Genomic DNA, 21,436 nt, shown 5'->3' on the forward strand with positions numbered 1-21,436 from the left:
ACCGTGTTAACCTAAACATTAACAATAAAACCTTTAAACATACCAAAAGAAAAAAAATTTGAGTCAAATTCAACCTTTGTTTTCCTATATAAATCTGAAATTAAAATGTGTTTAATAATATTGCCATTAAAGTTAAATTTAGTAGCTTAAATGATGAATTTTTAAATATTTCCCAAAAAAACGGACCCCTGCGTTTTTTTTCCAAAAAAACGATCAAAAAAACCAAAAAAACAAGAACCAAAAAAACGCGTCACATCTCTAGGCCTAACTCACTTTTGGGTGAGGTAAGTTGTCAGCAAACTACAAAAATGATTTTTCTTTCATTATTGAGTATAAATTTAATTAAAGTTTTTCACTCTTGATTTGGCCAAAATTTAATATTACTTAGTGTTGGTAGTAAATATTAGATATAATAAGCCAAAATGGTAGCCCACTATTTTTTCAGTAAAAGATTCTCTGTAAAATTTTTTATACATTTTTGTAATAAATAATTTTTTATTAACTATACAAATTCAGGATATAAATAAGTTGTGAGTTTCTGCTTTATTAGAAATAATGTTTCTGTTTTTCCTTGCAGCAGTTTCATTAAGACAATGTTTCAAACTTTTAGATTTGTATTTCAAATAAGTTTAAAAAAATAATTTAAAGAAAATTTTTTTAGTGTCATTAGTCGTCATTATGTTTGAGCTAACTGGAGGTTTAACTTATATTGTTCCTCTTATGGTTTCTATTATGGTAAGCAAATGGGTTGGTGATGCATTAGGAACAGAAGGAATGTATCTTTTCTTATTTGTTTTTATTTGTTTTTTGTTTAGCTATTTTTTTAGTTTACAAATTATAAAAAAAACATCCTTTACTTTGGTCAGTTATGATGAACATATACGTTTAAATGGGTATCCGTATTTGGATGTTAAAGAAGAATTTACGCATCCTACACTCGCAGCTGATGTAATGAACCCAAGGTAAGATCATTTTTTTTTTACTCTCTTAAGTAGTAGAAAGTAAACTATATATATATATATATATATATATATATATATATATATATATATATATATATATATATATATATATATATATATATATATATATATATATATATATATATATTTATATATTTATATATCAGTTGTGGACAGGAAAGGTATGTGATCGCACTCCAATCTTGACCCCGCATGTAATTGTTTTTTTAGAAAGCTTGACCATGGCTCTTTAAATAATTAAAAATGTGCTGAATAAAACCGACAGAGAAAAAAAGTTATAAACTGGCTTAATAAATAAAAAAGAAAGAAATCTTAATGAAAGAGAAATTAGAAAAAAATTAAAACTTATAGCTCTAAAAAAAATTAACTAATATAAATTTGAAAAACTAAAACTCTAATAGAAAATTATTTTTAATTATGTTTTGTAATTACGTTAAGGTTAAATAACTGATCGCTGATCTTATTTTTTATATCTATTATTTTTTTTTATTAATGTATTTTCATTTATAAATCAAAAAAAGAATACATAAACATATAAAAACTTTGATCTTTTCAAACGTTTTGATAAAATTAGGCGAACTTTTTTAAATAAAAAAAAACTTAAATCTAATTATCATTTAATAAAAAAATGACTTTATTTAAATTATCAAAAAGTATATTAAAAAAATGTTTATTGAAATGTATTCATTGTCGTTGTTGTTTATGAATGCAAATTATTTAAAAAAAAATTGTTCATCAATAAAAAAAAAACTTTTGAAATAAAATTTTTGTTTAATATTCTATGATAATTTATTTTATAGTGTTTTAAAACTTTATTTAAAAGCGTTTAGCTTAGTGTAAACAAAATTCATTAGAATGTTTATGTAGCATGACAAAACAAATAAATTTGTTAGGTTTTTGTCTATTAATTATATGGGTTCATCAAAAAGTTTATTAAAACAATCGTTTTTGTTGTTGTTTATAAAATTAATTGCACAAATTGTTTTAAAAACATTTACAATCATTGTAAAAATACACTTTTCAACAATATAATATCTTTTGATATTTAAATATGTCAATTTAAGTATACAATCTTCAAAAACAATTTCTCGCTTTATTACCTTGGACTTTAGCGCATTTTTAAAATGTTTTCAAAAATCATAAAAGCCAGTGTTAAGTTGTTGCAAAAAAAAAAAAAATCTGTGCTCAGGAAAAGAATGCGATTGCACACCTTTCCTGTCCATGACTGATATATATATATGTACATGCAATATTGGCAATGCCCACCTAACTGCCGTTTTAAAAGTGTTTGAGATCGGTAAAAAATTGTTGACCTCGTTTCTATGTTTTATGGTATGACCTTTTTATCAAATTTTTTTTGCCAACCTGATGCTGACCTCTAAAAGATTAAGATCTGCAAATTATTGCTGACCTCATTTTTCCTAATTCCGAGTGTTGTATATATTTTACTATATATATAAATATATAAATATAATATATATATTATTATATATATATTATATATATATAATAATAATATATATAATAATAATATATATATAATATATATATTATTATTATATATATAAATATTATATATATATACATATATATGTATATATGTATATATATATATATATAAATATATATATATATATATGTATATATATATATGTATATATATATATGTATGTATATATATATATATATATATATATATATATATATATATATATATATATATATATATATATATATATTGACCTCGACTAAGTCATTTTTATAAAAATAATTTTTATAAAAATGACTTCGTGGTTTTTTATATCAAACTGGTTTTTAAAAGGCACAGTTGTTGCACAAAATAAAATTAAAAAAAAAAAAAATTAAAAGTGAGTGCTGATTTAAATGCAAATGTTTTTGATTAGATTTGATAAATACAATTTTATTGATAATTATAGTTTTATTACACTGTAAATTATATTGATAAAGTATAAAATTATTTAACTGATAAATAATAAAATTAGATTATTGCATAATAATATTTATTTTATGTAATGAATTATATATTTTAATATTAATTACTTTAATATATTAATTATCTTAATATATTAATTACTTTAATATATTATTCACTGTTATTGTGGAATTTTTAATTTTTGTAATAATTCTTAAAATGACTGCATGGTGTGGTGGAATAGTGTTGCAAAATTTTGATTGTCGAAAAATTTTGATTGTCGCAAATTTGATTGTTGAAAATGTAAAAAAAGAATAGTGTTGCAAATTGTCGCATTATTGTCGATTGTCGAATAACAGAATGAGGATGTAGTAAAAAAGAGGTCCAAAATATTTGTATTTAACACAATATATTCACTGTTGAATACAAATCGCAAAAAACTAATATTTAGATTTATTTTACAATTTTGAAAAGAATCATTCAGACTTTCATTAAACTAAAAAGTATAAAAAGTAGATTTCTTGACATTTTGTGTTAAAAGTAGGTGTAAGCAATGCCAAAGACCAAAATTTTTAACCAGGTTTTTTTTCTTCTCATCTCAAAGGAATTGCAAATGAATATGATGATTTTAGGAAATAATTTTATTTTAGGAGAGCTTTTCTTTGCTCTTGCACTCATTTACTCCTGCTGCTTTATTTATTTATATATACAGTCCTAGGAATTAGGGTCGGCATTGTTAACCTAACTGCTGACCTAAAAGTGTTTGAGGTCAATAAATAATCACTGATCTCGTTTCTCTGTTTTATGGCAACCCCCTTGTGTCAAATTTCTTTTTGCCAATCTGATGCCAACCTCTAACAGTTTATGGTCTGCAAATTATTACCAACCTCATCCTTCCTAATGAGTGCATTATATTGACTTGAAGATTCCTTTTTAAATGCAAACATTTAATTTGCACATGGATGGTTAATTTTGTGTTCTAAATTATCATTCATTTAAGATATTTAAAGTCTTGTATAAATGCTATTTGTCATTTATTTATTTATTTTATATATTTGTCATTTAGTTATTTTAAATCATAGTTTTATTTAGGAAAAACACAGAATCGCTCGTCTGCATAGCAAAGAACGGATTTACTGTTGCAGATATTGGTTAGTTTTTTTTTCACTGAAATTGTTAATTTAAATATCAAACAGTTTTATGCAAATGTATATTTTTTACAATTATCAAAGTTTTAAACTTTGATAATTGTATTCTAGGGTCTTTTTGTTATTTAATAGTAAATCTATTAAAATTATTAAAATAGGGTCTTTTTGTTTCTAAATTCTAGGGTCTTTTTGTTTCTAAATTGTAGGGTCTTTTTGTTATTTAATAGTAAATCTATTAAATTTATTAAAATAAATTAAAACTTTTTTGAAAATATTGACCCTTTTTATTGCAGTATAGTAAATATATATATATATATATATATATATATATATATATATATATATATATATATATATATATATATATATATATATATATATATATATATATATATATATATGTTTGACAAGATAAAGTAAAAAATAACTACATAATATCATCAGGTAAAAAATACATTATGTTGTTCCATTAAAAAATATTTGATTCTAGTTATACACAAAAAAACATGCAGAAAAATTCCAAACCTATTTATTATTTGGTTTCCCTAATCTTTGGGGTTACGGTAAGTAAAAAATTGTTTTCATTTGAGGAATTTTTTCGTGATAATCTGTGGCTAATCCAGGTTGAGATTTGTTTAAGGATTTGAGAAGGGAAGAACAAAGAGAAGTCAGAACAAGTGTTGATGTAATCTAGCTTTTCATTTGATTTTTTAAAAGGTTAGAACAGATTTTTTTGTAAATTGAATGATACATCTAAAAAGTTGACTGCAAGTAGGTTTGCTTGTATTACCATTTTAAAACCAATCATTTTAAAAACTTCAATGATATTTTTTTGTAAACAATCAATTTGCAAGATTGCTGATTGCCAACCGACCATCATCATGGTATAATTCAACATCATCTTTATTATTGTGAATAGCAAGTTTAGTATATATAGTTCACAAACTTCTGTACTGTTAAAACAGCCCATTGTGACATCTAAACAGTGCTAAATTTATTTTCTTTGTTTCTTTGTTAAAATATAGCAAGGACTTTCTGCAATAGTTATTGATCCTAATGATCTCTTTGCAGATGTTTGTGTGGTTTTTTGCGAACTGTATTGCATTGCTTAGTATGTTAGGTGTGATAGTGGGGTAAAAATCAACAAAATGTCAAACTGGAGGAAACCAAAGTATTTTTTTTTCTAGTATACTTTTAAACTACTAGATTGCTTTAAAGGTGCTTTTTCACTGGTTCAAATTTAATTTACTTTTTATTTTTAATAATTTCATACAAAGGTACCCCAGAATCGGTAAACAAAAAATCTGAAATAATACCAAAGTGTCGTCACGAAAACAAGTTTTTGCTTGACAACCATAAGCCCAAAGATGAGGAAAACCAATTGATTGAAGCGCTTGCAAATAATAAAAGGCTTTGTAACTGTTTTTTTTTTGTGTATAATTAGAACAAAAATGTTTTTTAAGGAAATTACATAATGAATTTTTTATCGGATGATTGCTAACACATGAAACTTTTAGTATAAACATGTAGTTATTTATTACTTTATCTTGTCATTTTTTACTTTATCTTGTATATACATATATATCTTTCATTATCCCTGTGTATTTTGAGCAGCACTGTCCTAGTTTGTATTTCACACTTAAATTTTAAAAATACCAGCCTAAATCCAAACAATTTTTCATCAAAAAAAATTAAATATATATATTTTTTAAAAAAAAAAAAAATATATATATATATATATATATATATATATATATATATATATATATATATAATACGTGTTTAACTGAAAATTCATAAATTAGTCTGTACTTTAAAATAATACATTTAACTGAAGACCCAAAAATATTTACTTTAAACTGCAGTATCTCTATCATCCTCTTGAATATCAGGTTTAGTGTTTTTGTTTAGTGTTTATTTATTGTTTATTTTATTTCAGTTATTTTTATTAACTGTAGAGATTTAGAGATTTGCATAATAAAAGATAAAAAAAGAAATTTTAACTAAATAAAATTAAAAAAAGTATACAATTTTAATTTTCTTTAAATTCATCTTTCAATTTAAAATTCATAAGTATACAATTTTTAGAAGAAACATTTATTAATTATTCTTTACTATTAACATTATCATAACTGTATATTCGAAAAACAACAACATCATGTTGGTTAGGAAAGGGAAAAAATATTTTTTTCCCTTATTTAACCAAAATGATATAGTCATGTTAGTTAGAAGAGAAATTTTGACTATATCAAAAAAAAATGATATAGTCAAAATGCCAAGAAAATTGTATATAAAATTTCTAAAACTTTTAACACAATACAATTACTTCAAAAAATATTTCAAACTAATTTATTAAAAAGAAAAGAAAAATGCCAATAACTTGAAAATAGCAATTTTGGAACAATAAAATATTTAGTTAAAAAACGATATCTTTGTCATCTCATTAGCGTATTTTTGTTCAGCTTTTTATTCTTTTTTTGTCAGAAAGTATATCACATATATAATATATAATATTGTATATTATAATATATATTGTTAAAATATATATTATAATATAGATTACAAAATCTGCAAAACTGTGTCCTCATCTGGGCATTGTCTTCATTGTCCTCTTCTGGGCATTCTTCTTCAATGGTTCATGTGTTACTGAACTGTGACTGATATAATTATGGAGCTTAAATATGTATGAAAAAGCTGTAATGAATGTAGGCATTCATTCAACACATGTGAGTGTAAGTTTTTTATAAAAAGTGGTACACCTTTTTATGAAGTATATTGTTGCTAGCATTATCAATTGTCACACTGCTGCTCGTGTTTCTTAAAAGCTTGTATAGCATGCATAATAATTTTTGACAATTTTGAAATGAATGTGATCAAAAGATGTTGCATAAAACAACAGGGAACAAAAATTTAAAAATAAACTTTCTAAGTTGAAATTGCTTTGTTAGCTATATTTGAAGAAAAGTTTAGTGAGGTGTTTCTGGATTACTGTGCAACGAAGTGTAGTATGTATGTGGCAAACATGTATATGTGGAGTGTGACGGAGTAAAGTATATTTGTGACAAAAAAAAAAATTAATTTAATAGCAGCCCAATAAACAATATTACACTTTTCTAGATTTAATAGACTTTTAAAAAGATTATAGGAGTATAAATTACAATAAAAATCATAATGCTACATTCTAATTTTGTGTTACTTTGTGCATCTTCAGTTTACTTATATTTTTTGGAACATTTTTTAAAATTCATTTTTAGATTTTACTTATGAGTTATCTCATAATTTTACATTTAATGAATGAATTATTCTGTAGATTTGAACAGGAAAGTTGAAACCTGTGTAAGTTTGAATATATATATATATATATATATATATATATATATATATATATATATATATATATATATATATATATATATACACACACACTGCGACCATTTTCTATAGAGGCATGTAGAATTTAGCGGATTTACAGTGTTACAGTGGTAATAAAATTATTTTAACGGTACTTTTGAATAAGTGTATGTAAGAAAACAATGATTCATTATGCATCTGATTATTAATTGTCTTGATTGTATTAAAATAATTAAATTTTTAATATTCACGTGGCAATTTTCTATAGATGCACTAACGTTTTGACGAGTAATTTTCTTGAAACGCACTAAAGTTTTTACAAGTTTTGTCACAAATTTCTTATATTCTGTAGTATTTTTTATTTTGTGAGTCGAAATTAAGTTGAACTTAACCAAATGCCAAAAGGAAAGGTCCTTACCGATATTGAAAAAGGTCAAATATTGGCTTATCATCGAGAAAAAGTTCCAAATTGAGAAATTGCTAGAAGATTGAAGAGATCAGATCACGTTATCCGTAATTTCTTGAAAAATCTAACAGATTATGCAACAATCAAGAGGAAAGCAAAGAAATCTAATCGTATCAAATTCATCAAAAAGTTTGAAAACAATTAAGTCAGATTTGGGTTTAAATGTTTGCAAGGAGACGATTAGGAAAGTTCTTAAAGACATCCCACACATTGTACGATCAAAAATGAATATAGCACCAAATTTGAAGCTCGTTCACAAACAGAAACGGATGGAATTTGCCCGCGAAAACATGGCACGCGATTGGGAACAAGCAAGAAATTTTAGATTAAATTCTCATGAATACGTAAGATGTCTAAATAGCTAAATATTTTTGTTTTCAATACCAGATGATTTTTTTGGGCGAGAAAAAGTTTAATCTTGATGGGCCTGATTGTTTTAGTGGCTACTGGCGTGATTTGAGGAAAGAACCCAAATATTTTTCGACAAGGAATTTCGGTGGTGGATCTTTAATGGTTTGGCTTGGGTTTTGTGCAACAGGAAAGTTAAATTTAGCATTTACATCTTGCAAAATGATAAGTTCTAAATACATTGATGTGCGAAAATTATGTTTGATTCCATTTAAAAACAAATGTTGACGCAAAAAGTTTGTTTTTTAACAAGACAACGCCAGCATTCACACTAGTAAGGAGACTAAAGCTTTGTTTGAAGCTTAAAAAATTAAGCAAATGTGGTGGCCTGCTCGCAGTCCAGATTTGAATCTTGTTGAAAACATCTGGGAATCATTGTAAGACGTATCTATGCTGACCAGAAGCAATATAACTCTGTGGCAGAGCTAAAAGTAGCAGTATCAGAATGCTGGGAGGATATGGAGCCAAAAGTGCTGGAAAACTTGGTGGAAAGTATGCCAAAACGAATTTATCAAGTAATTGAGCGCAAAGGAGGTCCAATCGAGTACTAAAAATGTGATAAAAACATTTTTTTGGATAGTTTTGTTAAAAAATGTGAACTGCGTCTATAGAAAATAGTCAGCTATCTTTTGAACTTAATTCATTTATGATTGACCTCTTTTCAAATTTGATATTATTTTTTAATAATTTTCATTATTTTTGATACTTTATTTATAATTTATTGAAATACACTATAAAAATAAAGTTAAGTACATTTTTAAAACATAATTCACATGCGTCTATAGAAAATGGTCGCAGTGTATATATATATATACATATATATATATATATATATATATATATATATATATATATATATATATATATATATATATATATATATATATATATATATATATAGATGTATATAGATGTATATTTATATATTCATATATATACTAAAACTATTTAGTGCTTGTGTAAAAAGTCTCAGTTGTTTGTTTATTATTTTATACTTAAAGTTGATGCAACTTTAAGCATAAAATAATAATTTATGCGGTAGTGGTGTATTGGTAAGAGCGCTCGCTTTGTAAGCAAGAGGTTCGGAGTTCGACTCCCACCACGTCCCTGAAAGTACCGCGCTCAACTTAGTTTCTCCGCGCAGCAGCCTTGCTCGGCAAGGTTCGTGTTTCGGAGTTAAAGAGTTGAGAGAGGGTTGCACCTCAAATAACAGCGAAAAAAAAAAAAATAATAAAAATAAAAAACACAAAAAAGATATGAGTAGCCTCCTCGACTGTAGTAGCCCCCCTCGGGCCTTCGGGAGGTCAATAATCTAAAAAATAACAAAAAAAAACTGTATAGCCTATTGCTTATGGTGTAATGCACTATGATTGATTCAAGTTCTTTATTAATTTTAAACGTGATTATAGCATCTAAAATATTAAACAAAGAAACAAATCTACCACTAAATTATTTCAATCTATATTTTTTACAAATACTTGTGGACTTCAAATTATCTTTTTATCTGTTGAAATTTTCTACTTGCGAAAATTCATACTATTTTCTATACATAACTATTTTCTCTTTGTGGAATAATTTAAGTTGGGTTTATTTATTTTTGGAACGCAGTGTTGATGGCTATTATTATTTGCTTTGCAAAGACTCCAATAATCACATGCTTTGCATATACTTATGTATTAATTTACCTATTTTTTGTGAAATCTGTTTTAAATCTTCTGACTATTCTTTTATGAAGATGAGACTTTATGGGCTAAAGTCTTCCATCTATCTGACAAAAGTTGTGTCTCCTATAAAATCTCCTGGATTCAGGCAGGTATAAATATCTCAATCTACCCCATGATTATTTACTTGTGCAGCTGTTATTTTAAATCATAATCATTTCTTTCATCTTTTTCAAAAGAAAAAATCTCTGTAGAACTAATGTCTTTTTATAGTTGCAAGAAATCTATGCAAAAAGCATTTGCCTGCTGCTAAGGTTTGTTATTCACATGTTACTAAATTTTGTATCTCAGAAATAAAGTTTTGAATACTTTTGGAAAATCTTCAACAATATTATTAACAAGGGCAAATAATGTCTTTTATTTATAGGTCCAATCTTTATACTTCTTCCATGAATGAGGCAAAACTATATGCAAAACACTTTTTCTCAGATTTATCTCTAAATCTAATGACAACAATAAACAAAAAATAGAATAATCCACTCTATAATAATCCACTAAGAAATCACTTTTTAATGATTTCTTAGAGTGATTGAAACAAATTTGAACAATGAGATGAAAAACTCTGCCACAGAATGTTGAAAAAAAAAGTTGAATTATGGAAACTGTTTTTACTTTTTATTCATAGATGTGCAAAAATTATGTTTGTAACTATTACTAAATATTTATTTATATTTTTATAGATTTATACAGCTTAGAAAGTTTCAAAGTCTTATTTAACCAGTAACAGTTGTCTATTTCTTTGTTAATATGAAAAATTTTTAAATAGTGTATTCCAAATGTTTATATGAGAAAGTTTTAAATAGTGTATTCCAAATGTTTATATGAGAAAGTTTTAAATAGTGTATTCCAAATAACTTGCATTTTTAAAAACTTGAATTTATAATGTTATCTTTGCATAAAAAAATTCTAACAACTTCATGTGACCATTATTCTAAGATACAATTTAAATAATGTGTAAAGTTAACCAATCAGTTGAGTTGTTTCAATCTCTTGCAAAAAACATGTTGCAATCTGGAAGGCATTTTTGTTAGCTTTGATCATTTTATAAGTTAACAAAAAAATGTTGACTTTTTGTATGATTTTCTTATTCCTGTAAGTTTAGTTTTCTCATTTTTTACAGTAATAGATAACAAAATAACTTTAAAAAGATTTCTATACCAAAATATTTACTTTCTTTTTTAATTTTATCTTAGTAATTTTTCCTAATTATCATGTTATTATTTTTACCCTTTTTGTTTTTTGCTTTATAATATTACCAATATTGTTTTACCTTTTTCTAAAGGTTATTGTCTTAAATCCATTTCTGGTAATAGTTTTTGACAATTGCATATATTATTTAAACAAACAAACAAAAGAAATACTATTACTTAACATGGGAGTTATTCCTAAGCTCTTAAACGGTCACAAAGTGATAACTTCTTTTTTTTATACGAAACATTTTTTAAAATTTTTGTTCATGATTTAAAAGTTGTGATATATTTTTTATTTTAAACTGAAAGAGAATTTATTGGAAGAAACAAACTTCAATGGTTTCCCTGTCATAATGGATAAAGAGTCGCAAACATTAGCTGGGTTTGTTACAAGAAGAGATTTAAAAGTTGCTCTGCGTATGTGATTTTTATTTTTAATAGATAAGTTATATTTATATATGAATATATGGAACACAACTATAAATGCACACTTAGATAAGCACTGTGGCATCACACTGAAATAGCCTGCTTATGGGGGCTTCAGTACATACATAGACTTGTGTAGTCTGCTGCCACATGAGTGCCACTATATCAACTTAAGGTTTGGGATGGGATGGCAAATTTTGTTTTTGTTATTCTTTGTTTTTTTATTTTTTTTCTGAAAAAGCTGTATGCTATAAAGATAAACAAAACTAGTGAGCAAATGCTGATCTATGTATGCTACATTACATTAATAATATAAATTAGTAATGCAATAATAATGAAAAGTTCTTTCTTTTTTAATAAAAATATTCTTAAAATTTTGTAGTAATAAATTATATTATATTCTTAATAATTGTCAACAAAAGTGTAGATTTTGCATTTATGCTCTTTAAAGATTGATTTAATTCAATTTTCAGAATGAGTAGTGCTTTGATTTGAAATTAAATTTTAAACTAAAATTGATAGTCTGTAAAGTTCTGATAGAATTATAAAAATTAAATTTATAAAAATTATAATTTTTTTTGAATAATAAAATGAATGTGTTCTTTGTTCTTAAAATGAATTTAAAGAAGATTGTTGACAATTAAAGTAAGTTGATAAAGGTTGTTGACAATTAAAATAAGTTTAAAGGTTGTTGACAATTAAAATAAGTTTAAAGAATGTTGTTGACAATTAAAATAAGTTTAAAGAAAGTTGTTGACAATTAAAATAAGTTTAAAGAAAGTTAATGAAAATTAAAATAAGTTTAAAGAATGTTGTTGACAATTAAAATAAGTTTAGTGAAGGTTGTTGACAGTTAACCTTCTTTATTTTTAATAAAATACATTGCATATTTAAAAAATAATTTAGAATTTTATTGTTTGATATAGAGTATGGAAAAATGCGAAAGAAAAACTTTGATTCTGGAACACGTGTATATTTTTCAAAGCGTTCTCCAAAAGTAGAACAAAGCAATAGACTAACTAAGATTCCGTTAAGTTTAAGGCATATCTTAGATTCAGTGAGTTTTTTGTTAATTTATGGTTTTATAAATTATGGTATCTTTTTGTTAATTTATGGTTTAATTTATAATCTTTAATTTTAGAAGTTTTAAATAGTATTTTCATTATTATTTGATTTAAAAACATTTTTGGGATTTTTAAGTTATGCTTTTATAATTTTTTTTTCACAATTAAAATATTTCTGGACTATTTATAAAGTTTTATGTTTTATTATTAGTTATTTTTCAAACTTTTTAAAACATTTAAAAAAAAAGAATTATTTTTAAAAAGACAAATTGTAATTTTAAAAAACAAGAGTTATTTTTAATAGAAAAAATTGTTCAATACGAAATAAAATTTCTAAATGATTTGATCATTATAATTGTCCTAATAGATTGAATTATTATAATTATCTTAGTAGATTGAATCATTATAATTGTATTAGTAGATTGAATCATTATAAATTATTCATTTTAATAGTATTGACAAGTACATTTATAGAGTTTAGAATTTATTTTTTAGAAGTTTCAATAGTTTTAGAAAAAATAGTTTTGAAACTTGTTAACCTGACGTCATAGTCTAAGTAATTAAGAATAAGTTGTCATCAAAAAACAATTTTTTTCCTTTTCTTTATAGCTCAAGGTTCATTTTAGAATGGTTCATTTTTCGAACTTAATGAAATCCTCTTGATCTCATTAATTAAGATATTTTTACTATTACCATTATTGTAATCTCTTGAAAAAGCAAATTATTTTTTGTATTTATGCTAGAAAAATTATTGTTTTGCTCGAATAATTATTGTTTTGCTGGAATAATTATTGTTTTGCTGGAATAATTATGTAACAATTTAAAAAGTTTTTTGTTATTATTTTAAGTAATTGATATGGTTTTATATTTGTTTATAAGGAACGGTTGTGAAATTTTTCTTATTTTGATTCAAATTTTTTTTTACAAACAAAATATAAAGCATGTACATGAAGTAAATGTGAAAGAGTAAACAGCATCATTTTTTTCAGTGGTTGTATTAACATATTTTTAATTGTGTTTGTATTTTGTTGGCAACATTTAACAATTTCGAAAGGAATGTTTTAGTTATGCTATTTAACTTATATAAGTTTTAAAAATAGAAGAAAATGTTAGAAAAAATATTTTGCACACATATTTGGAAAATTCAAATAAAAGCTACAATTCAATAGCAAAAAAGTGGCAAAATTACACTGTTAATCATGTTATTTAATGTTTTTCCTAAACAAAATTGATCAAACACAAATCTGGTAATGGAGGAAAGGATGTTTTTTAAGATATAAAATTAGTTAGAAAACTGGTTAACAGTTTTATGAATTACCCAAGCCTCTCACTAAGGGAGCGTGCAAAAAGATATAGATTTTCTCATATTCTCATTGTTGTAAAAGATTTTCTCATTTCTCATTGTTGTAAAAGTTTGAAGTAAACATGTTTTTCTAGCTTTCAAATCACAAAAAGTGCCTAACCATTCTGAAATTCAAAATAAAAAAGTGAAATAAACTGCTACAGAAAGTTGTATAATGAGTATATTTGTAAAAATTTCTGAATTATTGAAGATGATGAAACTTATATGAATTATGGTCATCAGCAAATTCCTAGAGCTGTCTATCATAATGTATAAATATAGAGGAAAAGCAGATGAGAAATTTAAATACGCAAAACATGATAAGTTTGCTATAAAAGCCTTGATTTGGGAAGCTATATATATGATTTGGCAAGTTTTATATACATGTTTGGCAAGCTATATATATACATATATATATATATACATATATATATATATATATATATATATATATATATATATTTTTTTTTTTTTTTTTTTTAGATTATTCACCTCCCCAAGGCCCGAGGGGGGCCACTACAGTCGAGGAGGATACTCTTTTTTTTTTTTTTTTTTTTTAATATTTTTATTTTTATTTTTTTAGTCATTATTCGTGGTGCAACCCTCTCTCAACTCTTTAACTCCGAAACACGAACCTTGCCGAGCAAGGCCGCTGCGCGGAGAAACTAAGTTGAGCGCGGTACTTCCAGGGACGTGGTGGGAGTCGAACTCCGAACCTCTCGCTTACAAAGCGAGCGCTCTTACCACTACACCACTACCGCATATATATATATATGCAGGCATGACAAAAAATCAGCAGCTTATATTTCTGATTCCACACTTTCTGGTGAAATATTTGTTAAAGAGTGTTTACAAAAATATCTTTTACCTCTTACTAAATCACCTGATAGTAGACATGTGTTCTGGTCTGATTTATCATCAAGTCATTATAACAAACTGGGTATGGGATGGTATAAACAAAATGACACAGCAAATCTTCCAAACTGCTCAAAATTGAAAATTATTGCAAAGTAATGGGTAATTTTTAATAAAAAAATGAAAAAAATCAAAATAACTTTACATAAAATATTATATTAAATTATATATAAAATAACTATGGATAAATGTTAAAGATTTGAAAATGTCATTTAAAAAGCATCAAATTGTTTTAATTGTTGCTCTGTGCGCAAGCTTATGGGTACCACCAAAACAAAGGTTCGAATTTTATTAGATGCCCAGAGGAATGAATTAATTTCTTCGAAATTTTTTATCTTTTTATATTATTGTGTTCAAGTTAATATTCAGTTCTAAATAAAAGTTGATGAGTACCATTTTTTTAGTTGTTTTTCTACTTTCACACTTATTTCGTGTACACGCTTTATATACATTGACTGACATGTTTGGAATTAATATAGAAATTATTTTGTTTTTGTTTATTTTATATTGAAATATTCAACATCTTTTTTATTATTATTTTAGTATTTTATATTTTATTCTATGATTTCATTCACGCACCCATGTATACATCTTAATAAAACAAAGGAAAAAAAAAAAATTTTTAATTTTTCTTTTTTTGTGTCTTACTAAAAGTTGTTTTTTTGTAAAAAGTTGAATTAAAAAGTTTTATTATTTTTGATATAAATTATTATTATATAAGTAATATATTGTTATAAATACGTTTTATTGTAAAAAGTTTACTTTATATTTAGAATTTTATTTTATTTTTACAGAGTCCATTTACTGTTACTGTTGCAACACCAATGGAAACTGTAGTTGATATGTTTAGAAAATTAGGATTACGGCAATTGTTAGTTACACGAAATGGGTAAATAGTTTTTAATGATTTAACATATAATTTTGGTATTCCAAAAGAACTCAAAACAACTTGTTCTCAGATCATTCTAATACTTTTTTAAAACGGTCACCTACGTGACATAACTTTTTTTGTGAAGTTCACCACTGTTAGTTATTATTAGGTTGTTTTTTTTCGGTGGCTTTTTTTTTTTTTTTGATGTTGTTTTTTTTCTACCGGTTATTGTACAGTTATAGTTTTAAAGATATTTTTCACAAATTAATAAGAAAATAAATTAAAAAATAAGGATTGTATTCTTTCTATTGCCTATTTGATAAAATGTAATATAACAAGTTATTAACTTAAAGAAAACTTGAAAAAAAACTATTTTAACTTATTCTATTTTTGTATTAAATTGCATAAACAAGCTATTTTTTTTTAAGAAATGAATTTTTTAAAGAAATAAAGTATAACGGCTTGATTTTTTACTCTTAACTTTTAGAGATGTCTTGAGCAGTACACAATCCTAATCTTTTATTTTTTTCAGTACTTTGGATGACTTATATTTTGTTTGTGAGCATCTCACACTAAAACTTATGCTTAGGTTATGGAGTGAGATGCTCATAAACAAGATTATGAAACATCTTGCAGGCTTCTTGTTATAAATATAAAATGTTTATTTTGTTTCTGTTTTTTACATAATAATTTTTTACATAATAATAACAAATAATTAATTCAAAACAATGTGAAACCCTTCTTGTCAATTCAATCTTTTTTGTTAGTTGAATAAATAAAAAATATGCAGTAATTGATTTCATTTCATAAATTTGTGTTAAAAGTTTTGTAAACCTTAAAGCCTTATAGGTTTATAATTCTAAAGAAAAATAAAGTTTGACTGTTAAACAAAATTTAGTAACAAGCGCATTTAAATAGAGCTAAAAATCAGTCAAGTTGAAATCAAGCATGAGCTTTAGTTCTATTTTCTATACACCTAAATTTTACATACCAATATGTAACATACCTAAATATACCTATATACTATATATTTTAATTATGTAATGAGTTCACAATTTTCTGTTAACTTAGTAATCCTAAAAATAATGAAAAACTCAAGCATAGATAAATATATTTTTAATAAATTGAAAAAAAATTGACATAATTAAGTCTTTCACTAAAATCTGGCTTGTCTCTTAAGCTGGTAAGCTTTCTTCATATGATGTATCTAGAAAGGTTTTTAAACTCCTTTTTAATATCAGTTCAAACATTCTTAATGGATAACACTCCTCTATTTCCACCTGGTAATTATTAACTTAGAACTTCAGTGGTTTTCTGCTAAATATTATTGCTATATTGTTGATGTTCCTATGTTTATTAATGACAAGTCTTCTACTTATAATGTATAATGTCTTTGTAAGAAAGTTTTTTTTTCTACAAATACTACTAAGGTTCAAACAAACTTTCATCACATCAACAAAACTCACATGTAACTTGTTATTTGAGCAGCCATGGCGCAGTGGGTAAAGTTTTCTACAAATACTACTAAGGTTCAAACAAGCTTTCATCATTACATCAACAAAACTCACATTGTAACTTGTTATTTGAGCATCCATGGCGCAGTGGTTAAAGTTTTGGCTCAGAACCCAGAGGTCCTGGGTTCAACGCCGTTTCTAGCCCAATAAGCGACATTGGTATGGAAGGAACCGTGAGCTTCTAGTTAAATGCTCTCCCGCAGTGCTTCCTGATAAGACCGTAAGGACTTCTGGGAGCACCTAAAAAAAATTTCAGAAAAACTTAAAATTTACTTTACTATGACTGCCTTTAGCAATTTTTAAGTCCTTTCCTAACTATTTTCTTTCTCTTTAACTTTTGTTTGTGCTTTTTGTTAACTCCCAACTTCAAGACTTAATTAAAAGGAATTTAGAGAAGGAAGCATTTTTTTTTAAATTTATTTAAAAAAACAATTTAAAAGTGAGCCCGCTTTTATTATAAACTGGATCATTTGTAAGGTTATGCCAAAAAAAAATTAATAAGTGTGTTTTATACCATCTTGGCACAAATCAATGAGAACTCACTTAACAAGTTAGTTTTTTTAAGTATGTTACTAAAAATTGAGCTAAAGTATGAAAGATTTAGAGATCCTTGTAAACAAGCTCTGCTAACAGCTTCACCATTCCTTAATGTAACTAGGCCCTTAAGTTCAAAAAATATGTGATGTTGTTATTTATTTTAAAATAAAACTTTTAATTTAGAGTTTAATCTAACATTCATTGTTACTTTTCAGGAGACTTCTTGGTATAATTACAAAAAAAGATGTATTGAGACACATTGCTGAAATGAAACATTTAGATCCTGGTCACATTCTCTTTAATTAAAAGGAATAGCTTTTTATTTTGTTTTGTTTCAGTTGTAATTAATTTATTTTCTTATTTAATAATTAATTTATCATGACAAATTGATTTGCTTTGAGTGAATGTTTAGTTTTGTGTAGCAATTTCAAAGCTTACATTTTTCTATATTATGAACCTTTGCAATAATTCAAGGTTTTTGTTTTAAGTAACATTTTAAAAGTGTTACATATATCAATAGAATATATTTTTTTGGTTCAGCAGCTGTCAATTATTTAAATTATTTTTTTATTTTATATGAATTAACTAATAAAAAAAGACAATTACTTACACAGTGTCATATTTTTTATTGAACACGCTTATTACTGTATAATGTTTTTATTATTTAATTGTAATAATCTATACTATTGGCAGATCTTTTATATGTATTACATTTAATGTAATAGAATTTCTACATTTCTAAGAAGTTTTCTTTCATACTAATTACCAAAAATAACATCAGTATATTGCAGTTTTATTATTTATTTTTTAGTATATTTGTATATTTTTAAGATATTAAAAAAGTTAACATACTAATGTTACATTTTTTAGTTCAAAAGTTTTCAAAACTTATATATATTTATATATATATATATATATATATATATATATATATATATATATATATATTATATATATATATATATATATATATATATATATATATATATATATTTATATATATATATATGTATTTATATGTATTTATATGTATATGTGTATATATAAATATATACATATATATGTATATATATATGTTATAATTAATTAGTAAACGACTTCGACTTCAAGTCGAAGATAAAAGTTAGATAAGTGTTTTTTACTAATTAATTATTGCTCTGTTTTTTAAGAACATTGAGCACTCTATTTGTAAAATACACTAACATAATTTACATATGTATATGTTATATATATATATATATATATATATATATATATATATATATATATATATATATATATGTATGCATATGTATATAGAGAGAGAGTTTTTTTAAATTTAAATGTAATGTAGGCAAGTATTCTATGTAAAGAATATTTAAATAAATTTATATTGACACACTAGTATACCATAAAAACTGCAGGCTTATATAGTTTAGCAGTATGTCAAAGATTTTCATCTTATTTTTAAATTATAAAATAAAATTCAAAAACCAATATTCTAATAATAAACTATAAACTGACAAACTAATATCACACACTTTCTCAAATCTTTACAGTGATTTTACATGACCATGCTTTAACAAGTTTTGATGTGTGTTTGGAATCATTGTTCATTCAACGTCCATTGTAAGGTCATATTTTTATCTACAAAGGGTATCATTTAATTTCCTAGAATATATATATACCGTGGTGTGACGTAAGAAAGTCCTTGTTTTCCATATCTCAATTTATAAGAGCAAATTAATACTAATAAATAATGAATTCGAATTCTTGCTTTTTGATAATATTGTAGAATAATAAATAAATTTTCAGTTTTACCCTATTTTAGGCGTGAATACTTTCAAAAAGTCTTAATTTAAGCTGTAATGTAGTTCGAGGTGATGACAAAAAGAAAGTACTATAATATTGTTTGGAATAAAAGAAAATCCTAATGTTTAGTATTATATATTTCTTGAATATTAAAATGACTAATCACTAAAGACATTTTTCTGACAGATTTATTAATTCTACACATAATATAAAATTAAAATTCCTTTCCATTATTCTAAGTATAATTTTACTTAGTTTTAGACTTTTTAGCTGCTTTTTCTTTGAGATCCCTTTGAATTTAATTTTTTTGTACACTTAAAGGGACATGTAAGATCCAAATTTTCTACTAAAAAAGAACACAAATCGCAGTATTTAAATCCATTTGGTATTAAAGTTGGATTTTCCTGTGTTTTAGCAATTGCAGTCTGGAGCAGGGGCGCAAATGTCCTTTTTGGTAAAGCAACTCTAAGGTTTTGCATTCTCCATTCTGTGACTATGTTGGTCCAAATATCTTTTGCATTATGAAAGTAAACTCGGCCCAATGGTGGGGTAAAATGGGTGCCATTAGGTGGCAAACAAATGATGACAATACCATTTTCTCTGCAAAATTCTCTCAAATCTAAGGTCAAATGTGATTTGTGGCCTTCTAAAAAAAGAATTATTGGCAATAGTACATTATTTTTCCTTAAAAATTTAATGAAAGGTCCAGATAAATAATCGTAAAATGTTTGGGACATCTGGTCCCAAACATTTTACGATTACTTACGATTACGAAGGAGAGTCAGCTACAATTTCTGGTGGAATTCGCCGTTCATATGGATACAAAACCAATGGTGGTGGAAATAAATTACTTGCATTTACTGTTATCATAGTTAAGAAACTTTCTTTATCACTATTTCCAGTGATGTTATACAATCATTTGTTTTTTTGTCCAATTGCATTTTTAATAGATGGGCACAGATCAAAAGATAACTCATCAAGGTTCCAAATTCGATTAGGATCCTCAAACTCAGATAGTAAATCATTTTTATCAATATACTCTGTTATTTTTTGGAACCACATTCTAATATCTTGTCTGAAGCAGTTTCTTTGTGACTGGCATACCAACATTGGCCATACCAATTAGTCAATTTTAACCTCTACAGTTTTATCAAAAATTGTTGGACACCCTATTAGACTCTTTGCTTGACCTTGCGTTCGTTGAACATGAGTTGTCTTAAGTACTTTATGAAATTTAAATGCTGCATATATTGTCATAGTGTTCTTATTTATTTTATTCAATGCTTCATCCATATCTTGTTGTGAATATGGCTTGTAAGGTCTTTTTGGGCCTAAAACAAAAAAGAAATTAATTTTGTAAGGCTAGGACTTTCTTTTGTATACAGTAAAAAAGAGGAATAAAGAAAGTCACATCAAATTTTTCGTAAAAATATTAGTGTTTACGTGTAAATTGATTGTTTTAACATGCAAATTCCAAACTTACCACGTTCATGTGCCATTATTGATCAAAATAGTTTTTTAACAACAAGATTTTGACAATAAAAACCCTAATTCTTCACCTTACAATTTTTGACGCAATGTTCAATATGGCACCAGATTATATTGACTATTTACATCTCAGTAGAAAAAATACTCTAATTTGGCCGAATTCTTCACCAATCCTGCCAATTTTTTTTATGGAAAGTTTCTTAAAAATATTTAGTTAAAATAACAAAAAGTATTTTCTCAAAATATTTATTTTATAATATACAAAATTTATCATTTGTTACATAAGGA

At 25.0% G+C, this 21,436-nt stretch overlaps 1 protein-coding gene across 1 annotated transcript in view; it reads left to right on the plus strand.

Annotated features, from left to right (window-relative positions):
- Positions 1-18,611, plus strand: part of LOC100202107 (H(+)/Cl(-) exchange transporter 5) — a 42,446-nt gene extending 23,835 nt beyond the window's left edge. Inside the window, exons 11-17 of the mRNA XM_065812944.1 lie at positions 662-776; positions 867-962; positions 4,009-4,067; positions 11,510-11,617; positions 12,553-12,683; positions 15,742-15,836; positions 18,085-18,611. Coding sequence (XP_065669016.1) covers positions 662-776; positions 867-962; positions 4,009-4,067; positions 11,510-11,617; positions 12,553-12,683; positions 15,742-15,836; positions 18,085-18,175 — 695 coding nt within the window. The 3' untranslated portion in view covers positions 18,176-18,611. The remainder of the gene's footprint in view (positions 1-661; positions 777-866; positions 963-4,008; positions 4,068-11,509; positions 11,618-12,552; positions 12,684-15,741; positions 15,837-18,084) is intronic.
- The last annotated feature ends 2,825 nt before the right edge of the window (positions 18,612-21,436 follow it).

The sequence above is a fragment of the Hydra vulgaris genome, chromosome 12, assembly GCF_038396675.1.
Source record: "Hydra vulgaris chromosome 12, alternate assembly HydraT2T_AEP".
Classification (NCBI taxonomy): domain Eukaryota; kingdom Metazoa; phylum Cnidaria; class Hydrozoa; order Anthoathecata; family Hydridae; genus Hydra; species Hydra vulgaris.